The sequence below is a fragment of the Phodopus roborovskii genome, unplaced genomic scaffold (assembly GCF_943737965.1).
Source record: "Phodopus roborovskii unplaced genomic scaffold, PHOROB, whole genome shotgun sequence".
Taxonomy (NCBI): Eukaryota; Metazoa; Chordata; class Mammalia; order Rodentia; family Cricetidae; genus Phodopus; species Phodopus roborovskii.
The window spans coordinates 615,180-641,788 of record NW_026126651.1 but is presented as its reverse complement, the minus strand read 5'-3'; the positions used below and the strand labels follow the sequence as shown (position 1 = coordinate 641,788).

Sequence of the window (26,609 nt, the reverse complement as noted above, 5' to 3'; positions counted from 1 at the left end):
GTTGTGGCTCTTACAATAAAAAATAAATTATTACATTTATTTATTTTGTGTGGAGGGTGTGAATTCCTGGGTCTGAGGGAGGAAGCTGAGGTTGAACCTTGTCTAAGGGACATCTGGGTGTGAGGGAGGAGGCTGGGCACTGGATTCCCAGAATCTAATGGAAAAGGTTGGGGTCTGTGCATCTGGGTCTGAGGACGGAGGCTGTGGCTTTTGCACCTGGGACTGAGGAAGGAAGACTGGGTCTAGACTCCTATGACTAAGGGAGGAGGAGCTGAGGGTCTGTGCACCTTGGGTCTGAGGGAGGAGGGTTTTGGCTCCTGCAGTAGGAGGCAGCTGGATGAAGTGCATCTCAAGCCCGGGTTCTGGAGACCAGGAGGACGCCAGTGGCACGGGGGAGGGCGGGGAGGGCCGGGCCACAGTAACAAAGGCCTCTCCCTCCAACGAGCAACCCCCCCGGCCCCGCCTCCGCGGCCCCCCGCCTGCCCTGATTGGCCGGTCTCCCTGCCCGTCAGCGCCACCCCCCTCCCCTGGTCTGCTGCAGCTCCGGCCGCCTCGTCGCGCCCCCCCAGCCCCCTCCCCCCGCCCCCGCCGCCCCCCGGGCCGGTGCAGCCGCAGGCGGGGTCCCCCTTCCCCTCCCCCTCTCCCCCAGGCTCGCGCGCCCCGACCGCCCCCTCCCCTCCCCCTCCGCGCTGCCGCGATGCCCCCCCCTGCGCCCGGGGCCCGGCTCCGGCTCCTCGCCGCCGCCGCCCTGGCCGGCCTGGCCGTCATCAGCCGAGGTACCGCAGCGCCGGGGGCGGGGGATCTCGGCGGGGACGCCGGGGTCCCGGGAGGGGGTACAGGGCCAGGGCGGAGGCGGGCAGGGAGGTACCCCTTGAGGGAGGGGGTATGCGGATGTCTGGAGCCGGGGACCCGGTGGCAGTCCTTGGATGGGCAGGGGGTCCTTGGGTGCATGGATGCGCCGGGGTTCAGGTGTGCATGTCCCCATCTGGTCAGCTGCCCCACCACTAGCAAGAGGGTCCCCTGCTGCAAGCCTGAGGTGGCAGGAATGTACTGCTCTAGGTCGGGGAGGGGCTCAGACGTTGGGGTAACAGTCCCCACATGGGCAGAACCTCCAAACTGAGTTGGGGTACCAAGCTGGAATGATGCCCTGTGTGTGGAGGGATCTTGTCTTTGCGGTTTTGGAGAGGGTCCCCTGCGCAGTCCTTGCCTGGGGACAGGGCTCTGCGTCTTTAGGCGAGGGTCAGCAAGCAATGGGGACAGAGTGTCAACAGACTGGAATCGCAGACCCAGGGAAATCAGGCAAGGGGCTGAAACTCCTCTCAGCTGAAAGTGTTGGCGTTTGGGGTGTTAACTGGGAGACGGTCTTGGAAAGCAAAGAAGTAGGGGTGCTGGGCTAAGGATTCTGATGACAATTCGAATGAAGAGATGGACAGGGGAAGGTGTGAAGGTGGCCTGGAGAAGGTAGGTCAGGAAGAGCTAATGCAGGGTCGCAGGGGTCTCAAGCAATCCAGGGGGCCTGGAGACCCTCTGTAACAGCAGGTGTGAGTCTGGACTGCCTTCCCTGCAGGGCCTGTCAATGAGAGTGTGATCAAGGAAAGGGCCAGAGGGCACAGGGGGGAGAGGGATGGGGCAGAAGACTGAGCTGTTGGTACCCAGGAAGCCAAGAAAGTGTTAATTTGGCATTTCCCCATCACTTCCTCCAGGCCCCATCCAATCAAACATCACAGAACCAGGAACATGTTAAGCCATCAGGGATACAGCATTGTGACCCCAGCAGCCCCAAGGGAAGCAGCTACTCTGGGTCTCCAATCAAGTCACTCATAGTCACAGAAACATCCCGTCATCCAGCCAAACCACACCTGCAGACTACAGTCACATAAACAACCCTGTCCACGCAGGACACCCACACACAGATCCACTGGGGGAGGGCATGGAATCTTCCAGGAATGGAAAGTCCACCTCTTACCACAATGCAAGACTGAGCACTGCCTTACTTGCTGACCAAGCGTGGGTGCCTTTGTCCCCTGTCACTTTAGGTTTTGGTTTCTTTCTGGCTTATTTAAGAACACACACACACCCCGTTCACCAGCCTCAGATATTTGCTGGTGACACTCCCAGTCTCCCTGGGCTGTCACTTCATCCCTGCTGGTTTCAGCACTGTGGCAGACAGACACATCGCCTCTCAGACTGACCTCCATCTGCCCCTGTGTTTGAGTCCCTCACCCTTACCGTACCCTTCCTCCCTTCACTCCACCTCCTTGACCCTGACCTCCACCCAACTCTTCTTAAGCTACTGTCCCATTTGCCAGTTTGCCTGTTAGAAATAAATCATTACTATGCGAGTCTCCTGGGGTCCTCCCCTGGGGGTGGTGGGGGCTGGGGGGGTTTCTCTGGCATATGACCTTGATCAAGGAAAACCTGAGAGAGAAGATCGGACCCAGTGGGTTGAACCAAGATAAATCTACCTGTTGGCAGGTGCCCCATTCATATCCCGCTGCTACTTTGGGGTGGGGCATACCTTATTTTATGCAGTATGCAAATTAGTGCCTCCTCTTTTATGCATGCTTTCATGAGGAGTGTGTAAGAGCCAAGCCCTTGACCCCATCGTCCTCACATACAGCCATGTGTTTTTCTAGTCAGAGTCTCACTATGTAGTCAAGATGGCCCTGAATTCAAGGTGATCTTCCTGTCTCGGCCTTTCACGTGCTGTGATTATAGGCATGGGCTGCCCCCTTCTCCCACCATTTTTTTGTTTTTGCTTTGTTTGTGTGTTTGTTTTTTTTGTGACAGGATCTTAATATGTAGCCATAGTTGGCCTGGAATATGTAGACTTGAACTGAAGGCAATCCTGCCTCTTCTTCCTACCACACCCAGGTCTCACACACACCTGAGGGAAGCCAACAGTCAGGCCCCAAGCAGCAGAGGGCAGGCAGTGGAGGGCTTGCCCCCCCCCCCCCCCCCCCCGTCTTTCCCTTTCACAGATTCATCCCACACAGCCTTTCAATGCAGCGCAGAGACCCTGTTGGTTCTTGCTAGTGTTTTCTTCCTAAAACAGAGATAAAGTCAGCCCATGCCCCTGTTGTTGGTTTATTTACACTTAGGAAAATCTCCCCGATTATGTTAACTATGAGCCTACAATTAATCCCCTCCCCAAAATCCTTTATACCAATTCCATCCACATACTTACATATCCATTTACAGAATAAGGCTATGCTGGCTGGGGATGTGGCTCAGTTGGTAGAGTGCTTGGTTAGCATGCAGGAGGTCCTGGGTTGGATTCTCAGAGCAATATGAGCTGGTGTCCACCTGTATCCCCTGCATTTGGGTGGCAGAGGCAAGAAGATCAGAGGTTCAAGGTCAGCCTTTGCTACTGAGCTGTCTGAGACCCTGTCTCAAAACTAACTGCGCCAAAAATCCAACAGAATGAGTGAGTTGGTGGGGGGAGGGGGCACCTTTTGCTCCTGGCAGCTGGAACAGCCAGGAATGAGGCTCAGTGCCACTGCTGACCATTCCAATGGCCCTTGCACCCTGTGCCAGACTCTAACTTGATCCTTTTTTCTTTTTCGTAATGTTACAAGCTGTATGATACATTGACTTAGTTGTGTAGTGGGGGTCAAAGGACAACTTGTGGGGGTCAGTTCTCCACTTCCACCATGGGGGCCTAGGGATCTTAACTCAAGTTAGAAGACTTGGCAGCCCAAGCTGGTCTGGAACACAGAGTCACATGCTGTCTCACCTTGTGAATAGCCCAGAATGGTCCCATGTTTGCAGCAGTTGTCCCCCACACCTGCTTCAGTGACTTAGCAGTGCTCTGCCATTTGAGGCACCTGAGAAATGTGCTGTGTGTGGTGAGGGCTGGGAGCAGGGAGCAAGCCACACCAAGCAGTCCCTCACGGAGCTTATCGTGGAGAGAAGAGCGATCAAGAATTCAGCTGGACAAATAAAATCTAACAAGCAAGTAGACAGGTCATCTCAGAGAGTGTCACGCAATGGGAAGAGGCTTGACGTGCCCTGGAGGATGGCGAGTTGTCCGTTTTAGAGGAAGGTGGTCCAGGAAGCCACCCCTAGGAAGGTGAGAAGGGAGTTCAGGCCTGAAGGAAAAGAGAAGCCAGCCTTGGTTTTCCAGGTCCCAAGAAAAGCAGTGGGTGCAAAGACCCCCAGGAAAGGGTGTCTTATGTGCAGCGCCCCAGGCTTCCGAGTGGAGCAGAGAGGTGGCCTTCCAGGTGTCTGTCAGGTCAGGGATTATCCCCGGGCAGCCCTTGTCTGCAGCCTACAGGAGCACCATGCCGCAGGTCCCTAGCTGCCAATAACAGTAGGAGGGTGGGACCATAGCATTCCAGCCTCAGTCCTCACACACAGCATTCCAGCCTCAGCCCTCACACACGGGCCCCAGCTTTGCCTGAGGTTCATCCAGGGTCCCTAAGCTTGTCAGGAATCTCTTCCTGCCTTGACTGTGACCTCTGTTTATTGATTTATTCTGTTAGTCTAGACTGGAAATCTCGTAAGAGCAGGGATTTAGGAGAACCCTGTCCCCACAGGATACCTCCCTTTAAATCCCTAAGCTCTCTTTCTCAGCTTGTTTAATGTGTATAACACACACACACACACACACACACACACACACACACACACACACACAATTACATATAACCCCAGTTTCACTATGTATTTCAAACTGGCCTAAAACTCACCCTGTAGTCCAAGCTAGTTTGGAACTCTGTAGTCAAGCTGGCCTCAAATTTGGGGCCATCTTCCTGCCTCACTTTCCAAGCGCTGGGATTACAGACATGAGCCACCAAGCCTGACTTTCACAGTATCTTTCTAATCTACCCTGTCTCTAGTTAAAGAGGGAGGCCAGTCATCATTTCCATTTGCCAGTGGGGAAACTGAGCCCCAGAGAAAGGAAGGGACTTTTGTACCTGCTGGAGAGAGGTAAGCCTTGATCCTAGGACTCTGCCTTTTTCTCCCAGGGCAAGCTGAGGCAGGATTGCCAGAACATAGATTGGCAGGAGTGGCAGAACTCAAAACTATCAGCTGACCAGACAGTCCTTTCCTTACCACAGCCAGCGGAGGCTGACGCCAAGCCAGTGGGAAGAGCATGCAATTCTTTTAAAAAAAGAACGTGTGTGTTGGACGCAGCCAGCACGCTTCAGGCTAGTTTACGCGTCAGGTGCTGAACTAAGCATACCATTTGCTTATGTCCTGTCAAGGCAGCACTCAGAAAAAACGCACTGAATTCTTATTCTTTGTTTTCTCCAGATGGAGAAACTGAGGCTCAACCCATGGGGATGTGTAGTCAAGACAAGGAAGGGTAGACACTGGGCTTCTTTGAGATCTGTTACGTCTTTAGATCCATATACTTCCTCTCCACAGACCCCCTCCCTGAATTAAACGAAACAGAGTCCTGGGTCACACAGACAAAAACTAAGAATCACAGCATGTGGGACTGAAGAGATGGCTCAGAGGGTAAGAGCACTTGCTCCTCTTAGATGACATGGCTCTGGCTCCCAGCACCCATATGGCAGCCCACAGCTACCTCCAGGAAACCTAACACCTTCATCTGGTCGTGGATGCTTCTGCAAGCACATGGTACATGTAAACTGGCACAGACACACATGTGTACACTTGAAGTACAAGTAAATGGCTCTTTTTTAATCACACCACCTAGAAATCCAGGTCAGGTGGGGGGAGGTGCTATGTACATCTAAACTGGCCACCTAGAACAGGGCGTGGGGGCTCTTCCCTGAGCAGTCACAGAGTTCTTCCTGAATGGGGTATTTATGTTGGAGTCTTGAGGAATGAAAAGGAGTTCAAGAGTCACAGGCATCCATTCATATTTATTCAGCCAACAACTATTTCCAAGAGGACTCCGGTGGGAGCTGGATGACACTAGGGACACAAATCTGAGTCACAATGAGGCTCTTCAGGGGAGACAGCATCGTGTGTGATTTAGTTATAATGAAGATGCCCAGGCTCTTTGGAAGTCCAGACTTGGTGGAGTCTGGGAGTGTTCTAGCAGGGTTCCCACACTGATACATTAAACATCTTTTGGGGGCATGCTGTGGGCCAGGCACTACACTGGATCATGCTATAGCCCCGGCGGAGTCCCATACATGGCCACAATCGAGAAGCTTAGGCAATACGGAGAGGATTCGGGTCCAGCAGTGTTTGAAGGTTGTCTTTGGGCCAGGTGTGGTGGCGCACGCCTTTAATCCCAGCACTCCAGAGGCAGAGGCAGCAGATCTCTGTAAATTCAAACTGTCCTGCTCTACATAGTGAACTCTGGGAGAACCAGGACTATGTAGAGTGACCCTGTCTCAAAAACAAAAACGAAACAAACACGCACACACACAAATGAAGATAAAATGAAGCTTAAAAAAAGATTGCCTTTGGGTAAATGAATGCCTGCCTGAGGATCTCTACACTCTTTGAATGAAGCACAGGATCTGGGTGTTTTAAAAATATGTATATATGAAGGTCTATGGTGTCCATCATTCACAGGCAAGGAGCTAAAAGCCCATTGAGAAACTGGGACACGTATCACAGGTCTCCTAGGACTGTCCAACACAAGACCACCCTGATTCAAGGTCATGTGACCTGAACACAGAGGCTGGAGTTCACCTGAGCCACTGGAGAAGAAGGCATTTGAGCGTTTAGCAGAGAGGGGCACATCTGGAGTACACCCAAGCCAGGGGGCTGGAGGAGGAGGGGGTCACTGGGTCTTGACAGGTGAGCCTTCGTCACAGGGATTTCAGAAGTGGCAGTGTGCCAGGATTGGGAAGAGTCCTGTGGTAAGGGGTGCCTCTGTGCTGGCCCCTCTGTCTGGAGAACCTGTGGCTGAGAGTATGCCTGTAGTGTGGGCCTTACTCTACCTCAGGGCCCCATTTGCACCCCGAGCCAGTGTGAGTGGGCTGGGCCTGCCAGCTCTAAAGGCACTCACCTTAGACAGCTCACCGGTTCCCACCTATGGTCTTCTCTTCAGAGCCCTGGGAGAGTGGAGTGTGATCTACCCACAGGGGACTTCCAGCAGTATCTGGGGGGGGGGGGTGTCCTGTGTTGTCACTGCTGTAGGGTGGGGGAATCTAGGTACCCACAATGCCCAGGAAACTCTAGCCCTCAAAGGACCAAGGTTGAGGGACCTGTCTAGGGCTAGGACACTAAGAGTCTCCTGCAGTGTTTCTTGTTGGCCAGCTTATGAAGGGATATCGGAGCCGTGCACGGCTGTGTTTGTTCCTGAACCCATTGCCACATTCCCTTGCTTCCTTTGGTCTGGATGCATATTTTGATCTGTGACTTATGCTCAGCCATGTGTGACCTGTCAGAGGTGACAGCATGATTTGCTGTCTAAGAATTACAAATTATTAGACAGGGTAGCCCCTGTGTGTTGGAAGGGTTATGACAGGGTGGTGGTCTGTCCCCTTGGACAAGTGTAGCTTTGGGCAGGTGGGACCCAGAGCCTTCCAAAGTGGGTGAGGGGAATGCCTGCCCAGGCTGGCAGTGATGTGTGTGCCTGAACTCTGGCTGAGTGGGCTTTGCAGCTGTGGATGAGGTACAAGGCTGTTGTCAGTGGAACATGAGGGGACAGCCGGTGACTGTTTGGCCTTTGGTGTCTTAGTGTGCCTGCTTCTGGAAAACACCCGATTTCTACAAATGACCTTCTACCAGGCATGTGTCTGGGACTGTGGTGTCCCTCTGACCTGGGCCATGTGTGTGACAGGGCTTAGCCTTGGCTTTATGTTTTTCCTGGGCCCTGGTGGAGTGCGTATATGTGTACACATCCCATTGTTACCTGAACACATGTGATGAAGTCCCCTGCATGGGCTTTTCAATAACCCCAGGCTGAGAGGCATTGGGCTCAGACCCAAACCCCAGGCCTAGGCAGCCTGCTACATTGGTTCTTTCCTAGCCCCATCCTGAGGGGATGTTGATTGAGAGCCCCCAGGGAGTCATTGGGATACCATGGGCAATTAATTCATTAGATTAATTAGCTCCTTTTCCCAGGCTGGGGGCAGGGCAGCCCTCTCAGGGGCCTGCTGATCCAATCATCCAAGGTCATCCCAGCCAGACCGCCTCTCAGGGCAGTCTCCTTCACCCCCACTTACCCAACCCCCGCTCTCTGGCCCTGGTCCAGCCTGCCGGCCCCATCCACTTGATAGGCTTGAATGGAAGTATGACCAGGCCACACTGGTGCCTGCAAGCTGGCCTGTGTGTGCATTATAGCACTGACATGCTGTGTGTGTGAGAGGGGGGTGGGGAGAGGGAGGGAGGGAGGGGAGAGAGAGAGAGAGAGAGAGAGATTTGTGTTTAACCGCACAGGACATCCAATACAAGCCCATGTTTAATATCTGTGATAGCTCCCTCCTTGTGCATGTGAGTCCTGAGCACTTGTATGTATAAACATACCTGTGTCTGTATGTGAGCACACCTACATACGTGTTTATTATATCTATGACCTGAGAAGACTTGAATAAACGTCTGTCCATGGGGCTGGGGAGACAGCTCAATAGTGAAGGCAGTTGCTGCTGCTGCAGAGGACACGAGTCAGTGCCCAGCACCCATATCGGACAGCGTACAGTTGCCTGTAACTCCAAGGGCTCAGACGCCGCCCTCTCCAAGGGCGCCCCTATGTACATGCGCACACCTCACATACATACAAATAACCAAAGCAACAGCAAACCCCAGACAGGGCCCAAACAATATTTGAGAGAACGTTCTGAAGTTCAAATCTAGCTTAGTGGACCAATGAGTTCTAATGGGGTTACTCACAGGGGTGTGGGTGACGGTGACTCACAGGCACGGGGCAACATGCAGGCAACTACACCATCAAAGAAGAGTTGCCCCCACCACACACACTCCTGGCGAAGTTAATGAGGCTCCTCCTGTGGCCCGTCTTATGTGCACCTCTTGAACTGGCATGGCCAGTTCTTGTACTGCCTCCGGGGCCTAGAAAGTGCCATTCCCACAAGGGAATACTGCTTACTCCAATCCTGCAAACATCTCCTGTGGTGCTCTGCTGTCAAGACAGAAGCTTGTCGTGCCCAGTGAACAGCGCTCATGTTATGTAACTGGGAGTCTGCGTGCTAATGCGGCTATGGGTGATTTGCTTTGCATGTGTATGTGCTCTGTAGCTGAGTGCTTAGACATGTCTGTTTGTCTGTGCCACTGTTTGATGTGTGCATACATGTGTCTGGGTGCACAGGTGTCTCTGTGCATGCACATCTGTCTGTGTGTATGGGCTGTGATTGGGTGTCGTCTCTGTCAGTGCACTGTCCCGCAAGAGTTCCATTCTGTTTATGGGTCAGAGCAGACCCAGAGGAAGGGACATGGCATATTGGCCTACTCTAAGTATGTCCACTGTGTGTGAATTTCTGAAAACAATAAATTCTTGTAGCAGTGGATGCAGGTGCCGGTGTAACCAAAGCCATGCACACGTGTTTGTGTCCATGAACAGACTGTTTGTCACAGCTGGCCTCTCCCCAGCTGCCAAGGCTGAGCAATCCCCTCCCTTCTGCAGGGTTGCTATCCCAGAGTGTGGAGTTCAGCTCACCTGCAGACAACTACACAGTGTGTGAAGGTGACAACGCCACCCTCAGGTACATCCCTCCCCTCTGGACCTTAGTGTCCTCGTAAAAGTGAAGAGATGGAACTACTATGATTCAAAAGCCTGTAGACCACGAGGGCCAGGGATGCTGGCTACGTGAGGGCTATCGGTCTCTGGGGCCCTGTCTTCTCACTAGGGGCTCTCCCCCTGGGTCACTGTCCCTTGTTCTCGCATCTGTTTCTCTCTGAAATTATGTCTCTACCTCGATGTCTCCCCTCCCTGACTCTTCTCTCCTCTCTGTCTCTCTCTTCCTCTCTCTCTCTCTACACCCCGTCTCCATTTTTCGGGGTCTCTGTCCCATCTTTCTTGTTTTCTGTCTCCATCTCTCCCCACTTGCTCTGTTATTTCTCTCAGGGTCTCTATCCCCTCCCTCCCTTTTCCCACCTCTCAGTCAGTCTTTCCCTCCCTCCCTCCCTCCCTCTTTAATACACAGCACTTCCTCAGGAGTCTGGCTTCCAGGCCTCTTCCATCTCTGAGGCTTGGTTTACCCTCCTGTACAGTGGGCACCGCCAGGTCTGCGCCCAGGGTCCTGCAGGTATAGTAGCAATAAATGGGGAAACCCTTGCCTTCTCGCCTCATCCTCCTCTTCCTCCCCAGCTGCTTCATCGATGAGCACGTGACCCGAGTGGCCTGGTTGAACCGCTCCAACATCCTGTATGCAGGAAACGACCGCTGGACCAGTGACCCCCGGGTGCGGCTGCTCATCAATACACCTGAGGAGTTCTCCATCCTTATCACCCAGGTGGGGCTTGGTGATGAGGGCCTCTACACCTGCTCCTTCCAGACCCGCCACCAGCCCTATACCACTCAGGTCTACCTCATCGTCCATGGTGAGCCCTGTGTGCACATGGGAACAAGTGGGGAGGGGCCAGGCCTGCAGTATGGTCGGGGCGGGGAGACACCACTGATCAGCCTGTACTGTGTGCACTGGGTCCACTGCTGGTCACTAGCCTGGGATACAAGTGAGTGGAACATGAGACTACCCTCGAGTGAGGACTCTTCTGGGTGCCGAGGAAACGCCTGTCTGTCTCTTCCTATTTGCACTTATTTCCCAAGGAGAGGCTCGGGGGAGGGTTAGCGAGTGCACCCGTGGGTGTGAGTGAGGAGGCTGAAGTCTGGAGGCCTCGATCTGATGAGACAGGATTGTGGTCTGGCCTCCTGGGTGTGGTGGGAAGGGGGGAGACCTGCCTGGAGTCTGCACCGCAGGGTCTGAGGAAATACGATTGAGTGTGAGTGTGACTCCTGGATATGAAGGAGGGCTGATATCTGGGCCCCGGGGTCTGAGGGAGGAGGGCTGAAAGCTGTAGTGTGGAGTCTACACCCATGGGTCTGAGTGAGGAGGGTCTGAGCCCACATCCCTGAGTCTAAGGGAGGTAAGCTGGGTGGCTGGGAATGCACACTCACCCCAAGTCTCCCCTCTGTCTCCAGTCCCTGCCCGCATCGTGAACATCTCCTCACCTGTGGCAGTGAATGAAGGGGGCAATGTGAACCTTCTCTGCTTGGCTGTGGGAAGGCCAGAGCCCACTGTCACCTGGAGACAGCTCCGAGGTGAGGATCCTCCCCCTGGCTGTAATCTGGGCCCCTCTACCCTCCCTTATCCCTAGCTGGGGTCCCAGACGCCCTCACTCTGAACCCCTCTAGCCCTTCTGGTGACTCTATTCCTGCCCACTCTGATCCCCATTTCTTATCAGACTCGCACCCCCTGATGTCTAGGCTGGGCTTTTGTCTCCGGGTCACCTGACACTCCCCACCCCAGCTTCCTTCTACCTGACAGGCTGTCCTGACTCAGGGCCCAAGCTAGGCTGCATCCAGTGTCCAGACATTCTATCGGCTGGCAGTCCCCTCCTCTCCTCTGCTGGATGTTGTAGCCTAGTGGTCTGAGTGGTCCACAGACCTCAGCATCAGCAACTCCTGGGAATTTTCCTGAAATGCACATTCTTAGGGCCCTGCTATAGATCCAGAGGCAACCAGGAGCTCCCCTCTCCTACCCACAACCTGCTTTGAGTCCTGAAATCCAGTTTCTCTGAAGGTGCTGCCAAGCTGCCTGACATATCAGGCCAGGGCAACAACACCACTTTCTCTCCATCCCCAAATGGCTAGTCTCTGGCTTTTCCTTCGTCTTTGCAGACCTACAATAGCATTCATCACTGGATCCCATTCCTTAGATGCCTTGAGAGCAAGAAAGCCAATTTAGCCTCATGTCCCTTCATCCTGACCCTTGTTTGGTGTCTCCTGAACCCTAGATCCTACTTGTCATAAGTTCTAAATGGTCGTTTGTGACCTCGGGTCACAAGTATCTGGATCACCAATCTCAATAAGCAGGTCCCAATTCCCTGAACCCAGAGAGAATTCTGGACCCTCCCTCACAGTCTGAATACCTGAAAACCAAAAGCCTGGCTTCACTCCCTACTCCCAAGTGGGTCCCCTGAGCATGACATAAGAGTTTCCAGATTCCTAGATCTTTTGTACCTGAAATCCTAGGCCCCTTCCCACTGGGTTCTGAGCTCCCCAGCCCCTCCCTCAGCCCCACCCTACCCCCACAGTACCTTCCCGGCTCCTACTGACCGGGGCACTTCAGGCCCTGCTGTGCCCTGCTGATGTTTGTCCGTGTTGTGCCCGTGTTGTCCCGTGTTAAGTGTTTGTGTCCGGCCCCGCACCCCCTTCCCCGCCTCCCCCACAGACGGCTTCACCTCAGAGGGCGAGATTCTGGAAATCTCCGACATCCAGCGGGGCCAGGCGGGGGAATATGAATGCATTACTCACAACGGGGTGAACTCTGCGCCCGACAGCCGTCGTGTGCTGGTTACAGTGAATTGTGAGCATCAAGTGGGCACACGGGCCAACCCTGGCTGCCTGGGGAGGAGGGGTCTGCCGCATGAAGCTGGAAGCTAGGTGGGAATTCGGATCTGAAAGGGGAGGGTGCTGAAATTCCATGTAGCAAGACTATGCCTCTGTCCCCTATCCCTCTAAAGATCCCCCGACCATCACTGACGTTACCAGTGCGCGCACAGCCCTGGGCCGGGCCGCCCTTCTCCGCTGCGAAGCTATGGCGGTGCCGCCTGCAGATTTCCAGTGGTACAAGGATGACAGGCTGTGAGGACTGCACTGGGCAAGGCTGAGGGAAGAGGGAGGGGAAGGGGAGGAAGGTCCTAGGTCTGGGATCATAGAACCAGGGTGGAGAACCTGGCAAAGCAAAGGTGTGAAGTCCTTGGTCCTGAAGAGTCTAGGGTCCAATTTCTAGGTTATAGAGTCTGTGGGCTCCTGGAGGAAAGACTACTTCCAGCACCAGTCTAGTGAATGCTGGAATTGACCCCCACCCCACCCTGCCTGCTAAGGTCTGGAGTCAAGCGAGGGTGGATGCTCAGTGTGTGGAAGACAGATTTAAAGAGACCACCAGGGCTGAGTTTAAGAGACTGGCGATTAGGGATGCATGCTGGGAATGTACTGAAGTGGCCTGGCTCGTTGAGAGGGGATCCACAGGGGAGCCTTGGGTCCTTGGGAGTATATAGAAGAGTTCTGGGTCTCATGGAGGAAGAGAAGAGCCTGGGTGTTTGTGTACTGAACCCCAAGGGAAGCCAAGACCAACCCTGACCCGGATCCCCACAGGCTAAGCAGCGGCTCGGCGGAGGGTCTCAAAGTGCAGACCGAGCGCACCCGCTCCATGCTTCTCTTCGCCAACGTGAGCGCTAGGCACTATGGCAACTACACCTGTCGAGCAGCCAACCGACTTGGAGCATCCAGCGCCTCCATGCGGCTCCTGCGTGCGTCTTGCTGGGCGGCTGGCGGGGGCTGGGGTGGGGGAGACAGGGCTGTGGGGGATGAGCACCTGTGGGGCACAGACGTCAGTGGGTGGGACAAGACGGTGGAGATACAGGGATTGCCACTGGCCCAGAATTTAGGAAACCCCAGCCGTGCCACGGAATAAAGAAACCGATTCTCAGGTGGTAGGATGCTTGCCTGGCATACACGAAGTTCAAGATACGAACCCCATCACTATTTAAAGCCAGCGTGGTGGTGCTTACCTGTAATCCCAGCATCCAGGAAGAGAAGGCAGGAAATTTCATAGTGAGTTCAAGGTCTCGGGACTGGCAGGGCCTAGCAGAAAAAAACAATAAACAAATGGGCTGATAGATGCATATCAAAGAAAAGGGGGCATGTACAAAAACAGTCAGGGTTTGGGGTGGTAGGTCTGAGATAAGACTGCTGGGGAAAGCCCCCCCTCCCCCTCCCCGTGCAAGTCAGCAGGTAGCGGGAGCTGCCCTTGCAAAGACAACAGGGAGGCCGGTAGTGTGAGAAGGAGCAGCCTTTAGCTGCTCTTAGAGAGAGCTGAGCCTCCCAGCAATGATAGAGGTGTTGGACTTACTACACTGCAGGCTGTGGCTGGCAAACACTTTTACTGCTGCAGGAGCCTGCAGACTGTTACTGGCTGGGTGCAGAAGTCTGAGTAAAGAGAGCAGCTGTGTCAAAAGTGACTGCACCAGGGACATGTATTGCAGGGTGTTAGCAAAGGAAAGTTCAGGTGGAGCCTAACCTACGTAGTGAGACTGTTGTGAGACAGAAAGTAAAGAGAGGTTTCGGATATCATTTAACATTTGCCTAGAATCCCCCAGGGAGGGGCTCAGGGTGGCTTAGAGCATTTTCCTTATATGTATGAATCAGTACATTCCACTCTCAGCAAAACAGTGATTTAAAAAAAAAAAATTTAAAGTCGCCAACAGCCAAAGAAACAAACATAGGCATTGCTGAAGTTTCTGGTAGGCGAAGAAGGTGACTGCTAGGAATGTTGACAGAATTTTTAACAGAGAAAATCAAATCCCAAGAATCCAGACTAACAAATAAAAAGGGAATAGGGAAAATCTGAGGGTATATTGAGACCCAGAGCATTTACAGAAGAGGCAGGCATAGGGAACCCAGACCCTAGCGAGTTCTGATCACAGCAAGCCTGGGAGGCTGCAGGGAGAGGGAGCACCTAGGAGAGACCTGCAGGGCCTCCCCCTCTCAGCCTCCCTTGGTGACCATCTCTCTTTTGCCAGGCCCAGGATCCCTGGAGAACTCAGCTCCGAGGCCACCGGGGCCCCTGACCCTCCTCTCCGCCCTGGGCTGGCTGTGGTGGAGAATATAGATGTCACCCAGTAGAGCGCACCTCCCCCCTGCAGGGGGCCTCGGGCCAGGAGCAAGAAAAGGGGGGTGAGCGAGCGCCCGTGGGTCTCAAGGGAACAGAAGAGCTCTCAGCCACAGAGGAAGAAAGAAGAGGAGGAGGAGGAGGAAGGTCTTTTAGAGAACCCATCACTGTGAGGGATAACGCAAAATTATGCATCTTTCTACAGCCATTCTCGCCACCCGTTCACGTTTCCAATTGTGACCCACCACCCCCAGCCACTCCACACCCCTCTCTTAGCTCAGGCTGTCAACTGGCTCGTGTGTGTGTGTGTGTGTGTGTGTGTGTGTGTGTGTGCGCGCGCGCGCGTGAGCGTGTGTGTGCACGGGCATGTGTATGAGTGTGAGTCTGCATGTTGTATATGTGTGTATGTGTGTGAAGGTGTGCTGGGGGAGGAAACCAGGAGGCCTCCCTCCCTGGAACTGACTCTCCCATGGCCCCTGCTCACTCTTTCTGCCTCTCTTCCTCTGGCTGGAGGTAGGTGTGGGGGGCTTCATGGTGGAAGCTTTGACAAGGAGATTGCCAGCTCTCCACCTTCCCATATATGCACGAGCATCTACCCCTCTCCTCCCTATTGAAGGGGCAGGTCGGGTGGGTGTCAGGTGTCACTCAGCCTTTGTGAATAGGTGGGGATCTTCATTATGGCTTTTTTTCTCCCTGCTCTATCACCAGTTGCCTGCAGCCAGAGGCCCTATCACTGGCTCAGTGGCTTGAAACCTTCCCTGGCCTACCCTTTCCCCACCCTGAACTTTCTGGCCCCCTTCCTGGGCCAATCGGTGCTTCCATTCAACTGATAGACTAGTGGCACTTGTCACCTGTCTGTCTCAGTGCTTTGCCCCACCCAGACCCCCCCCCTCCCCTTGGCCACAGTGGCACCCTCCAGCTGCCCTGCAGCTGACCCATAAGCATGGGCTCCCTGGCCACCTGCTCCTTCACCTCTCAACCCATAGTACCTCCAAAGGCTGCTGTGACCACACATACACACACACACACACACACACACACACACACACACACACCAGCGATTGACCAGCAATAGCTCCTGGCTTCAGCTGCCCCAGAGTCTGTGACTACCTGTAATTCCCTCAGAGTAGGCCACTATTATCCACAAAGGAAGCTGCCAGGCTCTGTGTGTGGGAACACCCAGCCTGATACACCTGGTGTCACAGAGTTGGAGAGAGAAGACACACAGACATCCTGAACCCAGGCAGAGGCACTATGTCACCAGCCCTAACGTAGAAACCACACACCCCAAACCATACCACTCAGAGCCTGGTGAAGATGAGGGCAGAGAGAGGCAGGGAGTCAAGGGGCAGTGACTGTACCTCAGACGGGGGCGTGGGCCCCATCCCACATTGTCTTCCATTCCCAGGGCCCAGGGAAGGGTGGGGAGGGGGAGGGACACAAGGGGAGGTGGGAGGGGGGCCCTGGGAGCCGTGTGTTCCAATTCATGGGGAGTGTTGAGACCACCACACCAATAAACGCCTTTTTCCAAAGTCCCTGCCTGTGGAAGTCAATGTCATTGAGGATTTGGGCAAGTGGATGGCAAAGGAGATGTGGCATTTGGTAGAGAATCCCCAGGGCCGTTCCTACCTCTGCCCTTTATGGAGGTGAACTCCAATTGGCTTAAACTGCTCAACAACCCAGTGAATTGTCTCCAGGAAGGGGGGATCTTCTGCTGGCCATGGGGGCTCAGTCTCCTAGCCTGGGCAGGCAGTGTAGCTTTATTATGTGGAGGGAAGGGTTATAGAGGTTATGAGGAAGTGGTAGGGCAGCTGAATCAAAACCTATCTGAAGCCCACTCTCCCACACACAAGCAATAAAACCCACATTTGTATAAGCTCACTTGTATGAAGCTTTCTGTTTGCAGTGATTAAAAAAGATACAAAATCTTGATTTTTCTCCCCTTTTGTATTGAACCCAGTATTCAGTCCTCACTGGGGGAGTCTAGGCAGAGGCTCTACCACTGAGCCATGCCCCAGCCCCTCACTGGGGGATTCTAGGCAGGGGCTCTACCACTGAGCCATGCCCCAGTCCCTCACTGAGGGATTCTACTCTACTATGGGGGCCTCATCCCAAGTCCTTGGTGTTTTGAGACAAGACCTCCCTATGAAATTCTGGCCTTGAGCATGTGCTCTTCTTATCTCAAGCTCCCAAGTGTTTGTATTAAGCTGGAGTGTGATACCTGACTGTATGTGTTGCTGCTTGCTGTACTCTAAATTTCCCATGAGAGTTCTTGTTGAAAAGGGAAGACATATCTTGCCAAGGATATGTGTGTGCAATGGCAGCAGCTCTTCACAGGCATGAGAACTTTTCATCGGTCTACAGGTATTTATTGAGTGCCTGCTGTGTGCCAGTCTCTTTTTCTGCTAAGATAATGGTGTGGTATATGTCCCACGAAGCTCTCCGTTCAGAGAGGGAAACTTACTGACATCTGTCATTGTACACTTACAGGACCAGAGGGAAGCTGGGGACTGTGGGACTTCACTCATGTGCAAAGAAGGGGAAGGTTCCTTCTGGGGTGGTGATGGCTACTTCAACCGTTGATAAATCAATGACATGGGAAAGAGAAGTGTCCAGGTAGAGCGAACTCTAGGGACAAAGAGCTGGAGAGGCGGGGAAGTATGATTGGCAGAGGCCTGTGGAGGAGTACTCTTGGGAGATGTCACAGGGGTTGACAGAGGCCAATCCACAGGCCTCACAGGTTTGAATGCAGAGACTGAATGATGTCTAAACACTAGTACAGCCATAGAGAAATTTAGAGATAGAAGATGCAGAGAAGCCATGGTAGAACCCAGGGTACTACCCAGTACTCAGCACCCAGGAAGCTGAAGCAGGAAGACTGCAAAGTGTGAGGCCAACCAGGTCTGTGTTGAGATCCTTTATTAAAAAACAAAAACAAAACAAAGGAAGGTGTGCGAGGTGGCCCATGCCTGCAATCCCAGCACTTGGGGGACTGGGGCAGAAGAGTCATGGGTTCAGGGCCAGTTTGGGCTAACAAGTCTGAAGCTGGCCTGGGCTACATGAGACCCCAGGTCAAACAAAGCAAAACAAAAAGGAAATCAAGAGATGGGGGAGGAAGTGGGAGATGGGATACATGCAAGATCTCATGTCTCTGGAGGGCTCAGGAGAAGGTGGCAGACCTTTGAGAAGCTGTGCCAGACTCCCCTTCCAGCTTGGAGAGAAACAGTTTGTGCCAACCACATTTGCCCATCTGTAGTTGGCTCTCCTACCCCAGAGTCACATCGATGTCCTTAGATGCAAAACTATAGGTTGAGTCTTCAGAGACAAGAGGGAGACCGGATGTCCCACCCTGAGGGTCCAATCCTCAGTCATAGTAGGCCCCATGCCACCGGGCCAAAGCGTAAAGTTGCACCCTGTTCGGAACACTGCATGGAGAGTTTTTGTCATACCTGGGTGGCTGCCCGAACAGTCCATGGGCTGCCACCTGAACAGAGAGATGGACTGGGGCTGATGACCTAGAAGAGAGGCAGGTAGGAGGTGACTTCAGGGGTTACCCTGGGTACAAAGTGGCATGCCCAACTAACCTTTCAGAAGCTAGCTGAGGACCTAGAGAGATGGCTTATTGCTTTTGCAGAGGACCTGGGTTTAATTCCTGTATCTCTGTGGCAGCTCACAACTGGCTGTAATTCCAGTTCTGAGGGATATGACGCCCTCTTCTGGCCTCTGAGGGCACTGCATGTTTGTGGTGCATAGACATAACAAGCAGGTCAAATACATAGATAAAAATGAAAATAAATAAATTTTAAAGGAAACTAGTTGAGTTTCCTTTTCTTTTCTTCAACCCCCTTCCTTTTTTCTTTCTTTCTTTCTTATTTTTCGTTTTTTGTTTTGTGGGATTTTTGCTTTTGTTTTTGTTTTTCTTTTCTGTCTGTTTGAGACAGGGTCCTGCTACATCACCAGCATGACCTTGAATTTGCAGAGGTCCTCCTGCTCAGCCTCCCAATCACTATGACTACAGATGTGGACCCTCTGTGTGCCAATGAAAAACTGAAAACAAGAAAATTCCATCTACCTCAGAGTTTAAAAATGGAAGTCTAGCCTAATTTCTACAGGAAACAGAAGTCCTATCTCACTCTCCTTTGGAAGACAAATCGGAATTTATATTCTTTTAGTATACATAAGAGCTGGGAAGGATGTCCAATTATTGGTATTCAAAACAAAACAAAACATGAGGGGCTGGGGCTATTTGCCTAGAATATATAGGTCCCAGGCCCCATCATCAGATCTACATAAGTTGAATGTGATGATTACTGAACATTAAGAGGTAGAGGTAGGCTGGGCAGTGGTGGCACATGCCTTTGATCCCAGCGCTTGGGAGGCAGAGACATGCAGATCTCTTGTAGTTTGAGACTAACCTGGTCTACAAGAGCTAGTTCCAGGACGGGTACCAAAGCTACACTGAGAAACCAACCCTGTCCTGAAAAAAAAGATAGAGGTAGGAGGTTTCCCAGTCATATAGACTGTGATATACAGTAAGGCCCTGTTGCCAAACAATCCAACAATACATAATTGGAATAAGTCTTATCAACCTTTGTGTGCTGGCTAGTTTTATGTCAACATCACACAGGCTAGTGTCATCTGAGAGCTGGGAACCTCAAACGAGAGAATGCCTCCATCAGCTGCAGTAGGGTAGATTCTTAATTAGTGATTAATGTGGGAAGGCCCAGTCCACTGTGGGTGGTCCCGGGCAAGCCAGTAAGCAGCACCTCTCCATGGCCTCAGCTTCTGCCTCGACGTTCCTGCCCTATGAGTTCCTGTCCTGACTTCCTTTGATGAAGAAAGTGTAAGCCAAATAATCCCTTCCCTCTCTGTGTTGTTTGGTTGTGGTGTTTCATCACAGCAATAGTAACTAACCCTAACTAGGACATTTTGTAAGTCATGAAGAAAAATGGGAGAAAAACATTAGAAAATAGAATTAGAATATCCTCTTCTTCCAAGAAGCTACCTGACCCCCATGGCAGGATGAAGCAACACCCACACTCACTTGTTGGGCCTTGATGGGGTGAGGGCTCTGCAGCTGGCTTTTGATAGGCAGCAGCCGTGAGGCCTGCAATGGGGTCAAACTCTGCATCTTTTTTTCTGGCGGGGTAAGTACAGGAGCCAAGGTCAGGGGGAGCTGCTTTTTCGTACAAGTCCGTCCTATGAGAGGATGACAGGAAACATGATTGATTGCTCCAACAGGCCACCCTGGTCAGTAGGAAAGGAAGCTGGTCCTAGATGGAGATAGGGACATGGGACTGTTACTCAATGCATTGATCACCAACCATGCAAGCTTTTGCCTAGGGAAGCCCGGTTGGCCCCAGTTTCCTCTTCCCAGGTCCCTCATCACCTGGGAAACGCCTCAGGCAGCAGATACACAGGAGGAGAAGGCCGACCAGGAGTGCCAAACCCAGCAGAGAGCCGAGGACGATTCCAGCAATGGCCCCTGGACTCAGGGCAGAATCTGGAAGACACACACCAAATGAGACAAGGAAGCAGGACCTAGGGATGCACGTAAGTTTGTCTAAGCTCCTAACTCATCCTTCCTGGGAAGACCCAAGGAATCTGAGTTCAACCTCTGGGACTCTCATGGCAAAAGGACAGAACCAACTCCCTCAAGTTTTTTCTCAACTCCACATGTAAATCCATCCATAAATAAATAAGCCAATAACCAAATGCATTTAAAAAGATATGAGAGAATAGATGCTTGTTGTTTCAAGTCAGCCAACTAAGTGACATTGTTAAAGGAGCCCCCACAAAACTAACAGAAGAGGAGGGTCTGGTGGAAAAACCCAAGTATGGCTGGTCAGGTGCTAAGAGGAAGGCAGAAAAAGGTACCACAGCCCAACTTACCTGCTTGGTAGACCCGGCTCTGGGATGGGGTCCCTGGCAGAGACCCCAAGATGGGCAAGATGCGAAAGGCCCAGGCCCCAGGGTTCCGCGAAGGGACTGGCAGTATGGCTGACCGTTCCTGAGGGCCCAGAATGAGCAGGGAGACCCAGTCCCTACTCATGGTGACTCTATCCAGGTCAGAGCTATCGGTCCATGCCTGGATGTGGAAGCCAGTGAGGAGAGCGCCTCGCTCCACATCCCAAGTGAGTACAACAGCTTCTTGGGTTCTCTGCAGCCTCCATGAGGAAATGGAGGGCCCTGGGAAGGAAAGATGCAAGATGCCAAGGATCTGGTGGGAGACAGTGAGGACAGATCTAGAGGAGAAGGGCTATGATCTGGACCACTGAATGTGAGGGAGAGGGCTGGCTCCTGGAATCTCGGTTTGGCTGCACTCACCAGCAAGGGTGATCTGGTTGCCTCCAGCACCCAGCGCACTGCTGCACAGCACAGAGTAGTTCCCCAGGTCCCAATCCAGGCTGAAGTTTCTGATGAGGAGCTTCCGGCCATCCTGGCTGAGCTGCAGCCGACCCCCACCTCCTGGAGCCAAGGGCCTTCCTTCCCGGGCCCAGGATGCTCTGGAGGGGGGAGGACAGCCAGTGGCCTCCAGTGCTACCACCACATCCCCGGGGTGTGTCTCCTCTACTGTGGGCTGCAGCAGCACCTCCTGGGGGGCTTCTGCTGGTGGAAGGGGCTCAGTTAAGAGAAGCGAGACCTTAGGGATGTGAAGAACTGAGTTCTGTTGCCCTCTGTTAAAGCACAAAGTGGCAAATGCCCCCTCCTGCTCTGTGACCAGACGAGGTCACATTCTGCCTATTCTTTCTTCTTCCTTCCTTCCTTCCTTTTTTTCTCTTCTTGACAGTTTTCCTTTTATGTTTATTTATAGTGGGTGTCAACCAATGAAGGTACGCAGAGATCAGAGGACAACTGCTAGGAGCTGGTTTTAGCCTTTCAACTGCCAAGGTTCTGGGGGTCACCAGGCCCAGGTCACCCGGCTTGCTGGCAAGTGCCTTTCCCATTGCGCCACCTCTCCCACCATCCATTAGCTCTCCTCCTTCTTCAGCACACACTTGGTGAATGCGTGCCAGAGGGCCCTAGACTGGGACACTCGTTATTGTTAGCTATCTGTCCCTTTTTTCTCTTTCTCTGGATACCTGGGAAGATGGCAGGCCTTTTTCTGAGTCCAGGGGTTTTGGATGGAACGCCCTGCTCCTGCTGGCTTCCTATCCTGAAGTTCAGGACAAAACTTTGGGTTCAAAGAAGAGTGAAGTTTGAGGACTCAAGAGAAGACTTGGCAGATAAAAGCGATCGCCACCAGGCCTGACTACCTGAGTTCTATCCCTGTGAGACTTACATGATGGAAGGAGAAACCCAACTCTCAGAGAAAGTGAAGTTTGGGTTTCGTAAAATAATTAAAATTCTCGCTGGTCCTTTACTTAAACCCAAAGGACCAAAGAAAAAGTTACCCACTTCCTTTAAAGATAGAAAGGAGGCCCAACCCCTCTCACCCGGGATGATCGTGCAGGTGCGCGTAGCCACCAGGTGGCGGGCCAGACAGGTGACTGCAACGCCGCTGAGCTCCGGGCGGGCGGGGACAGCCACCAGGAGCGCAGATGACACAGGCCCAGCACGGACGCCTTCGGGGAGACCCTGGAACTGCAGAGAGGCGGCAGGGACCCCGCCGGGCCAGGAGCAGCGAAAGCGGAGGCTGCGGTCCGCGGGACCACCTTCCACTGAGCATTGTGGAGCCCCCGGGGGCAGATCTGCCACGGAGAAGACCATCCAGCCTCAGTCCTTCCATCTTCTCCAGTTCCGCCTCTATGAGGGATGCCCCATTCCTTCTCCGGTTTTCTCTCCGCCCTTTTTGTCCCCAGATAGCTCCACCCTCCCGCGTGCCCTTCGTGACCCCCTCCCTCTGCCTTCGCAGGTAACTTCAACTCTCGCTGATCCTAATTACTAGTCTAGGTGGCTAGTGCCTTCACTTTCAAATCCAACTCTGCCATTTAACTTCGCTGCTCACTCGATTGAGAATCCTTTCCCAAGACCACCCACCTTCTCTTTCCGCTGGCTCTTCCCCCTCTCCTTGGCATCCCCACCCCTTCCACCGGCATTGTGCAAACTTACGGGCCCCGCTCTAAGCACAGGTGTCCTTATGCACTTTTTTATCCTGCCCATTAGCAATTAGTGGGTGTTACACTCTCAAATATCCCTCCTCCTATCGTACACGCCCACTTAAATTGTCCCGCCTCCTCCCGGCTGGACACGCCCCTTTCCCGCCGCACCATCACGTTTCTGTTCCGTCCTGATGATGTCGCTCCTCTCCAGGTGATGCCACCTCGCACACAAACATTCCTGTACCTTCCTGGCTAGCTTTACTCTTTCCCTGGTGGCCATGCTTACTTGAGGTTTTCTCAGAAACCGCTTGCTAGCGCCTCACCTTCCTGGAAGCCATGCCCATCAGCAGCTATTGCCCATCCTTCTCTGCTAACTCGGTTTCTTCTCCAGTAGCCACGACCACTAGTAACTGCCCCAGCTCCTCCTTGTTGAATCCTCCTTCCCCGACGAAGGGCACGCCCCTGAGCTGAACTTCACGTTGCTGTCCCCTCCCTCCCTGACACCCCTGCCTCCATGTGCTTCCGCTCTCCCTGCTGGGTGAACCCACAGCTCTTACCCGCCACAGTGAGGTTGAACACAGAACGCCTGCGGCGGCCAGTGCGAGGGTTTGCGGCGATGCAGGCGTAAGCGCCGGCGTGGCCTGGCCCCACCGACGGTAGCAGGAGGCGAGGCCCCGCAGGCACTGCGGCCTCTGTGGGGTCCGCCAGACTCCAAGCAATGTCTGCAGACGGCCGCGAGGGGGCCGAGCAGTGCAAGGTGACATTGCTGCCCGCAGTAACGTAAAGCGCAGGATCGGCGTCGCGGTCAGAGGAGACCCTGATTACCGGAGCATCCGGGCCGTCTTGGGGGGTGGGGGGAGGAGCGGGAGAAGGTGGACAAGAGGGTGGGTGAGACTGTAAAGGAGTCATAGACACTGGATCCACTTCTCCCCGGGGACTCAAGACTCGAATCCTCCCTGGAAACATCCCCCCCCCCCCACTCACAGAAGACACTGACGTCAGCTGCAGCCTCTGTGTGGCCAAAGGGGCTGCGGACATGGCAGGTGTACCGGGCGTGGTCATTTCGTACTGGACGTGAGATGACCAGCTGGTCCCGTTCTTCGCGGATGCGAGGTGGCTCTATGCCTTCAGGGTCTGGGGTCTCCAGGGCACGTCCGTTTCTGCTCCAGCTTAGCTCCCCACTGCCTGGATTCCACCCGATGCAGCGCAGACTCAGTTCGGCTGCCCCCTCTTCTGTCTCTGGAGCCCTGGGCTGTACCGACAACTGGGGTAAAGGCTCTGGAGACCCAGAACAGGCTCTGATGAGTCGGAGAGTCCATACACCAGAACTCCCTCTCTGAGCCCCAAGTCTGCCTCCTCAGCCCTTCTTTGCTCTCCACACTGCATCAGGAATCTGAGCTCACCGTCCTCCCTCAGATCCAGGCATACAGACCCCAGTCCTCCTCCCTCCTGTTCCGCCAGTCCCAGAAGTCCAGACTCCAACCCTCTTTCAGACCCAGCGGTCCAGACCCCAATCTTATTCCCTCAGACCCAGGGATTCAGACCCCAGGCCTGCTCCCTTAGACCCAGGGGTTCAGGCCTCAGGTCTCCTCTCTCAGACCTAGGAGTCCAAACCCAGACCTCCTCCCTCAGGCGAGGTGTGGTCTGGTCCCTGTCTTGGCTCCTATCCCCACACCCCGGCTCTTCTCTGGGAAGGGAGCATATTCACCCTGCACAGATTTGCTCAGATGTCAGTGAGGAGAGCAGGCTTGTGCTCTGCACCACAAGGCCCACTTACCATATACACCCACCATGAACTCCCGAATCTGTTGGGAGACTCCTCCCCTGATGACCTCAACTGTGTACACCCCAGCATCATCCAGTCGTGCAGAGGTGAGTTCCAGACCCCCTCGAGTCTGGTCAAATCTCAGACGGGCCTGATGCATGGGGTCCAAACTGATCAGCGGAGCCTGTGACCCTAGGCCTCCAGCTGCCAATACCTTAGAGCCCCGGCGCCAGACCACCAGAGGGGCGGGGGGCCTGCGGCTGGGGACTGGGGTCAGGGGGAGCTTGATGGTGGATCCTACTAGCACAGCCAGGGGTCCCCCCACCTGCTGGGGGAAGCTGTCTGTCTGATAAGTCTCCAAAGGAATTTTGGATTCAGGGTTCTGGACAGAAAGTTCAAGGTTGTGATGATCCTGGGGTAGCTTTGAACCTGGTGCCTTGCTCGGTACCGTGGTGTCTGGGACTTGAACAGAGAAGGAAGGCCTAGGGTCTTTAGCAGGATCTTGAGAATGGAAACTATCAAAACCCACTTGGGAAGCAGGTATTTTAGAGAAGGCGACGTTAGGGCTCAGATATTGTCCCCCAGAAGGCACATTGGTCTGGAATGACCCAGGAACATGGCTTGAATTCAGCCCTTGAGGAAACCAGTTGGAACCAGACATTCCAGCAGAAGCTTCTGAACCTGGAGGCTGATCTGGAAAGTTCCCACTGGGGGGCTGGCTGGAGACTTTTGAAACAAAGGTCTGAGAAGAACCCACTGAGTCCGAAGAGGAGGCAGAGGGTGGCCCAGGTCTAGAAGCTGGATGAAGGGCCAGGATCCCTGCTCTGAAGGCTGCAGAGGAGAGGAGGAAGGAGACAGTACTGAGAGACTGCCCGGGGACAGGCTGCTGGGGAGGAGGGTGGCACAGGGAACTTACCCAGGAGTAGGAAGAGCAGCAGAGCCGAAGAGAGGCCCATGGTGATGGTCGCACTCTGGCAAGGACACTATACCGACATCCACGCTTGTATTGTCCCAGGTCTGACAAGTCCAGCAGGAATGGGTGGAGAAGGAGGGCAGACCTGTGGGAGGTGCCAGGGTCCCCTGGCATGATACAGTGGCTAAGTGACCCACCCCACCCACCCTTCTTGTCTTCATCAGAGGATGTATGGAGAGGCCTAGCTGATCCTCCTCACCCCTAGGGGAAGGTGGACTCCCAGCTGGAACTCTGGGGCCTGTGCAGGAAGACTTCCTCCAGGAGTGTCTGAGAAATCAGAGCCCCTCCTGTGAACTCCTTGCCTGGCTCAGGCTTCTTCCTTCCCAGCCCTAAACTCCATTCTGCCTGACCTGCAACTTCTTTCTGACCCTGACCCCTTCTCCAGATCTTTCTGTGACTTTCCTATGTCTTTAGAACCAAGTGTTCAGTTGATGTCTCTATTGTGGCCATCTCCCCTGAGATCTAGAATTCAACTTCCGTTGTTCAGCACCTGCTAAACTCAGCATCTTCCCTCTGACCGATACTTTCGGGATGGCTCCAGTCATCTATGCAAAGGCTGGGGAGCCTCCCTACTGTCCTCCCCCCTGGCACTGCCATCAGTCTCTGATGCTACCTAAACCTCTCTTCCCATTTTCGCCTCTTGGTGTCTACTGCTCAGACCTTATCTTCTTCACCTGCATCTCCCACCTCCTTTCTGCAACCTCTGATTAAGACCCCTCCCTGGCCAGCTGACCCTTCCCTCTGTGTCACAGCCTGCCTGGCTCACAGCATCCTTTGCAGACATCCTTATAGGTACTGCCTACTTCTCTACACTCCATCCCTTACCCCCTGAACATGGTGTTCTTCTGATGACATCTCACCCCGCCCCAGCCTTTGTGAGCATCCTTTACTCTACCTGGAATGCTCTTTCCCTCCCCAGTCTGGCTGCCTCATAACTGGTCCTTCAGGTCTCACCTCATTAATAGCCACAATAACAATGGCAACTTCAGTTCAGCCCGGAACTATGCTAAATTCTATCTGTGCATTATTGTCAGGCTGGTTTCTTCTAAATGTTCTCTGAGCAGGATATTTGGTCTTCACTACACAGGCCAAGAGATGATGATGTA

General features: G+C 53.6%; 2 protein-coding genes across 2 annotated transcripts; one reads left to right on the top strand and one right to left on the bottom strand.

Moving 5' to 3' along the window:
• Nucleotides 1-681: 681 nt before the first annotated feature.
• Iglon5 (IgLON family member 5) lies at nt 682-15,064 on the top strand. The gene is made up of 8 exons (XM_051174359.1): nt 682-776; nt 9,515-9,593; nt 10,199-10,431; nt 11,030-11,149; nt 12,282-12,416; nt 12,574-12,694; nt 13,208-13,362; nt 14,635-15,064. The coding sequence occupies exons 1-8, from the start codon at nt 698-700 to the stop codon at nt 14,721-14,723; spliced, it is 1,011 nt and encodes a 336-aa protein (XP_051030316.1). The 5' UTR covers nt 682-697; the 3' UTR covers nt 14,724-15,064.
• A 2,598-nt stretch (nt 15,065-17,662) lies between these two features.
• Nucleotides 17,663-25,486, bottom strand: Vsig10l (V-set and immunoglobulin domain containing 10 like). Its single transcript, XM_051174214.1, has 10 exons — nt 25,447-25,486; nt 24,543-25,361; nt 23,750-24,043; nt 23,323-23,607; nt 22,160-22,414; nt 21,051-21,329; nt 20,616-20,912; nt 20,113-20,226; nt 19,768-19,922; nt 17,663-18,238 (listed from the first exon to the last, which is right to left on the bottom strand). The coding sequence occupies exons 1-10, from the start codon at nt 25,484-25,486 to the stop codon at nt 18,167-18,169; spliced, it is 2,610 nt and encodes an 869-aa protein (XP_051030171.1). The 3' UTR covers nt 17,663-18,166.
• Between the last annotated feature and the right edge of the window lie 1,123 nt (nt 25,487-26,609).

What these genes read in the sequence shown, in the direction of transcription:
- Iglon5 (XM_051174359.1), top strand. Translation starts at nt 698, where the DNA reads ATGCCCCCCCCTGCGCCCGGGGCCCGGCTCCGGCTCCTCGCCGCCGCC. An exon ending in CACCTGGAGACAGCTCCGAG is followed by an intron (nt 11,150 to 12,281) that starts GTGAGGATCCTC and finishes CCTCCCCCACAG; the next exon opens with ACGGCTTCACCTCAGAGGGC. An exon ending in TGGTACAAGGATGACAGGCT is followed by an intron (nt 12,695 to 13,207) that starts GTGAGGACTGCA and finishes GGATCCCCACAG; the next exon opens with GCTAAGCAGCGGCTCGGCGG.
- Vsig10l (XM_051174214.1), bottom strand. Translation starts at nt 25,486, where the DNA reads ATGGGCCTCTCTTCGGCTCTGCTGCTCTTCCTACTCCTGG. An exon ending in GTTCATGGTGGGTGTATATG is followed by an intron (nt 24,044 to 24,542) that starts GTAAGTGGGCCT and finishes CTGGGTCTCCAG; the next exon opens with AGCCTTTACCCCAGTTGTCG. An exon ending in GAGCCGGGTCTACCAAGCAG is followed by an intron (nt 20,227 to 20,615) that starts GTAAGTTGGGCT and finishes TGTGTCTTCCAG; the next exon opens with ATTCTGCCCTGAGTCCAGGG.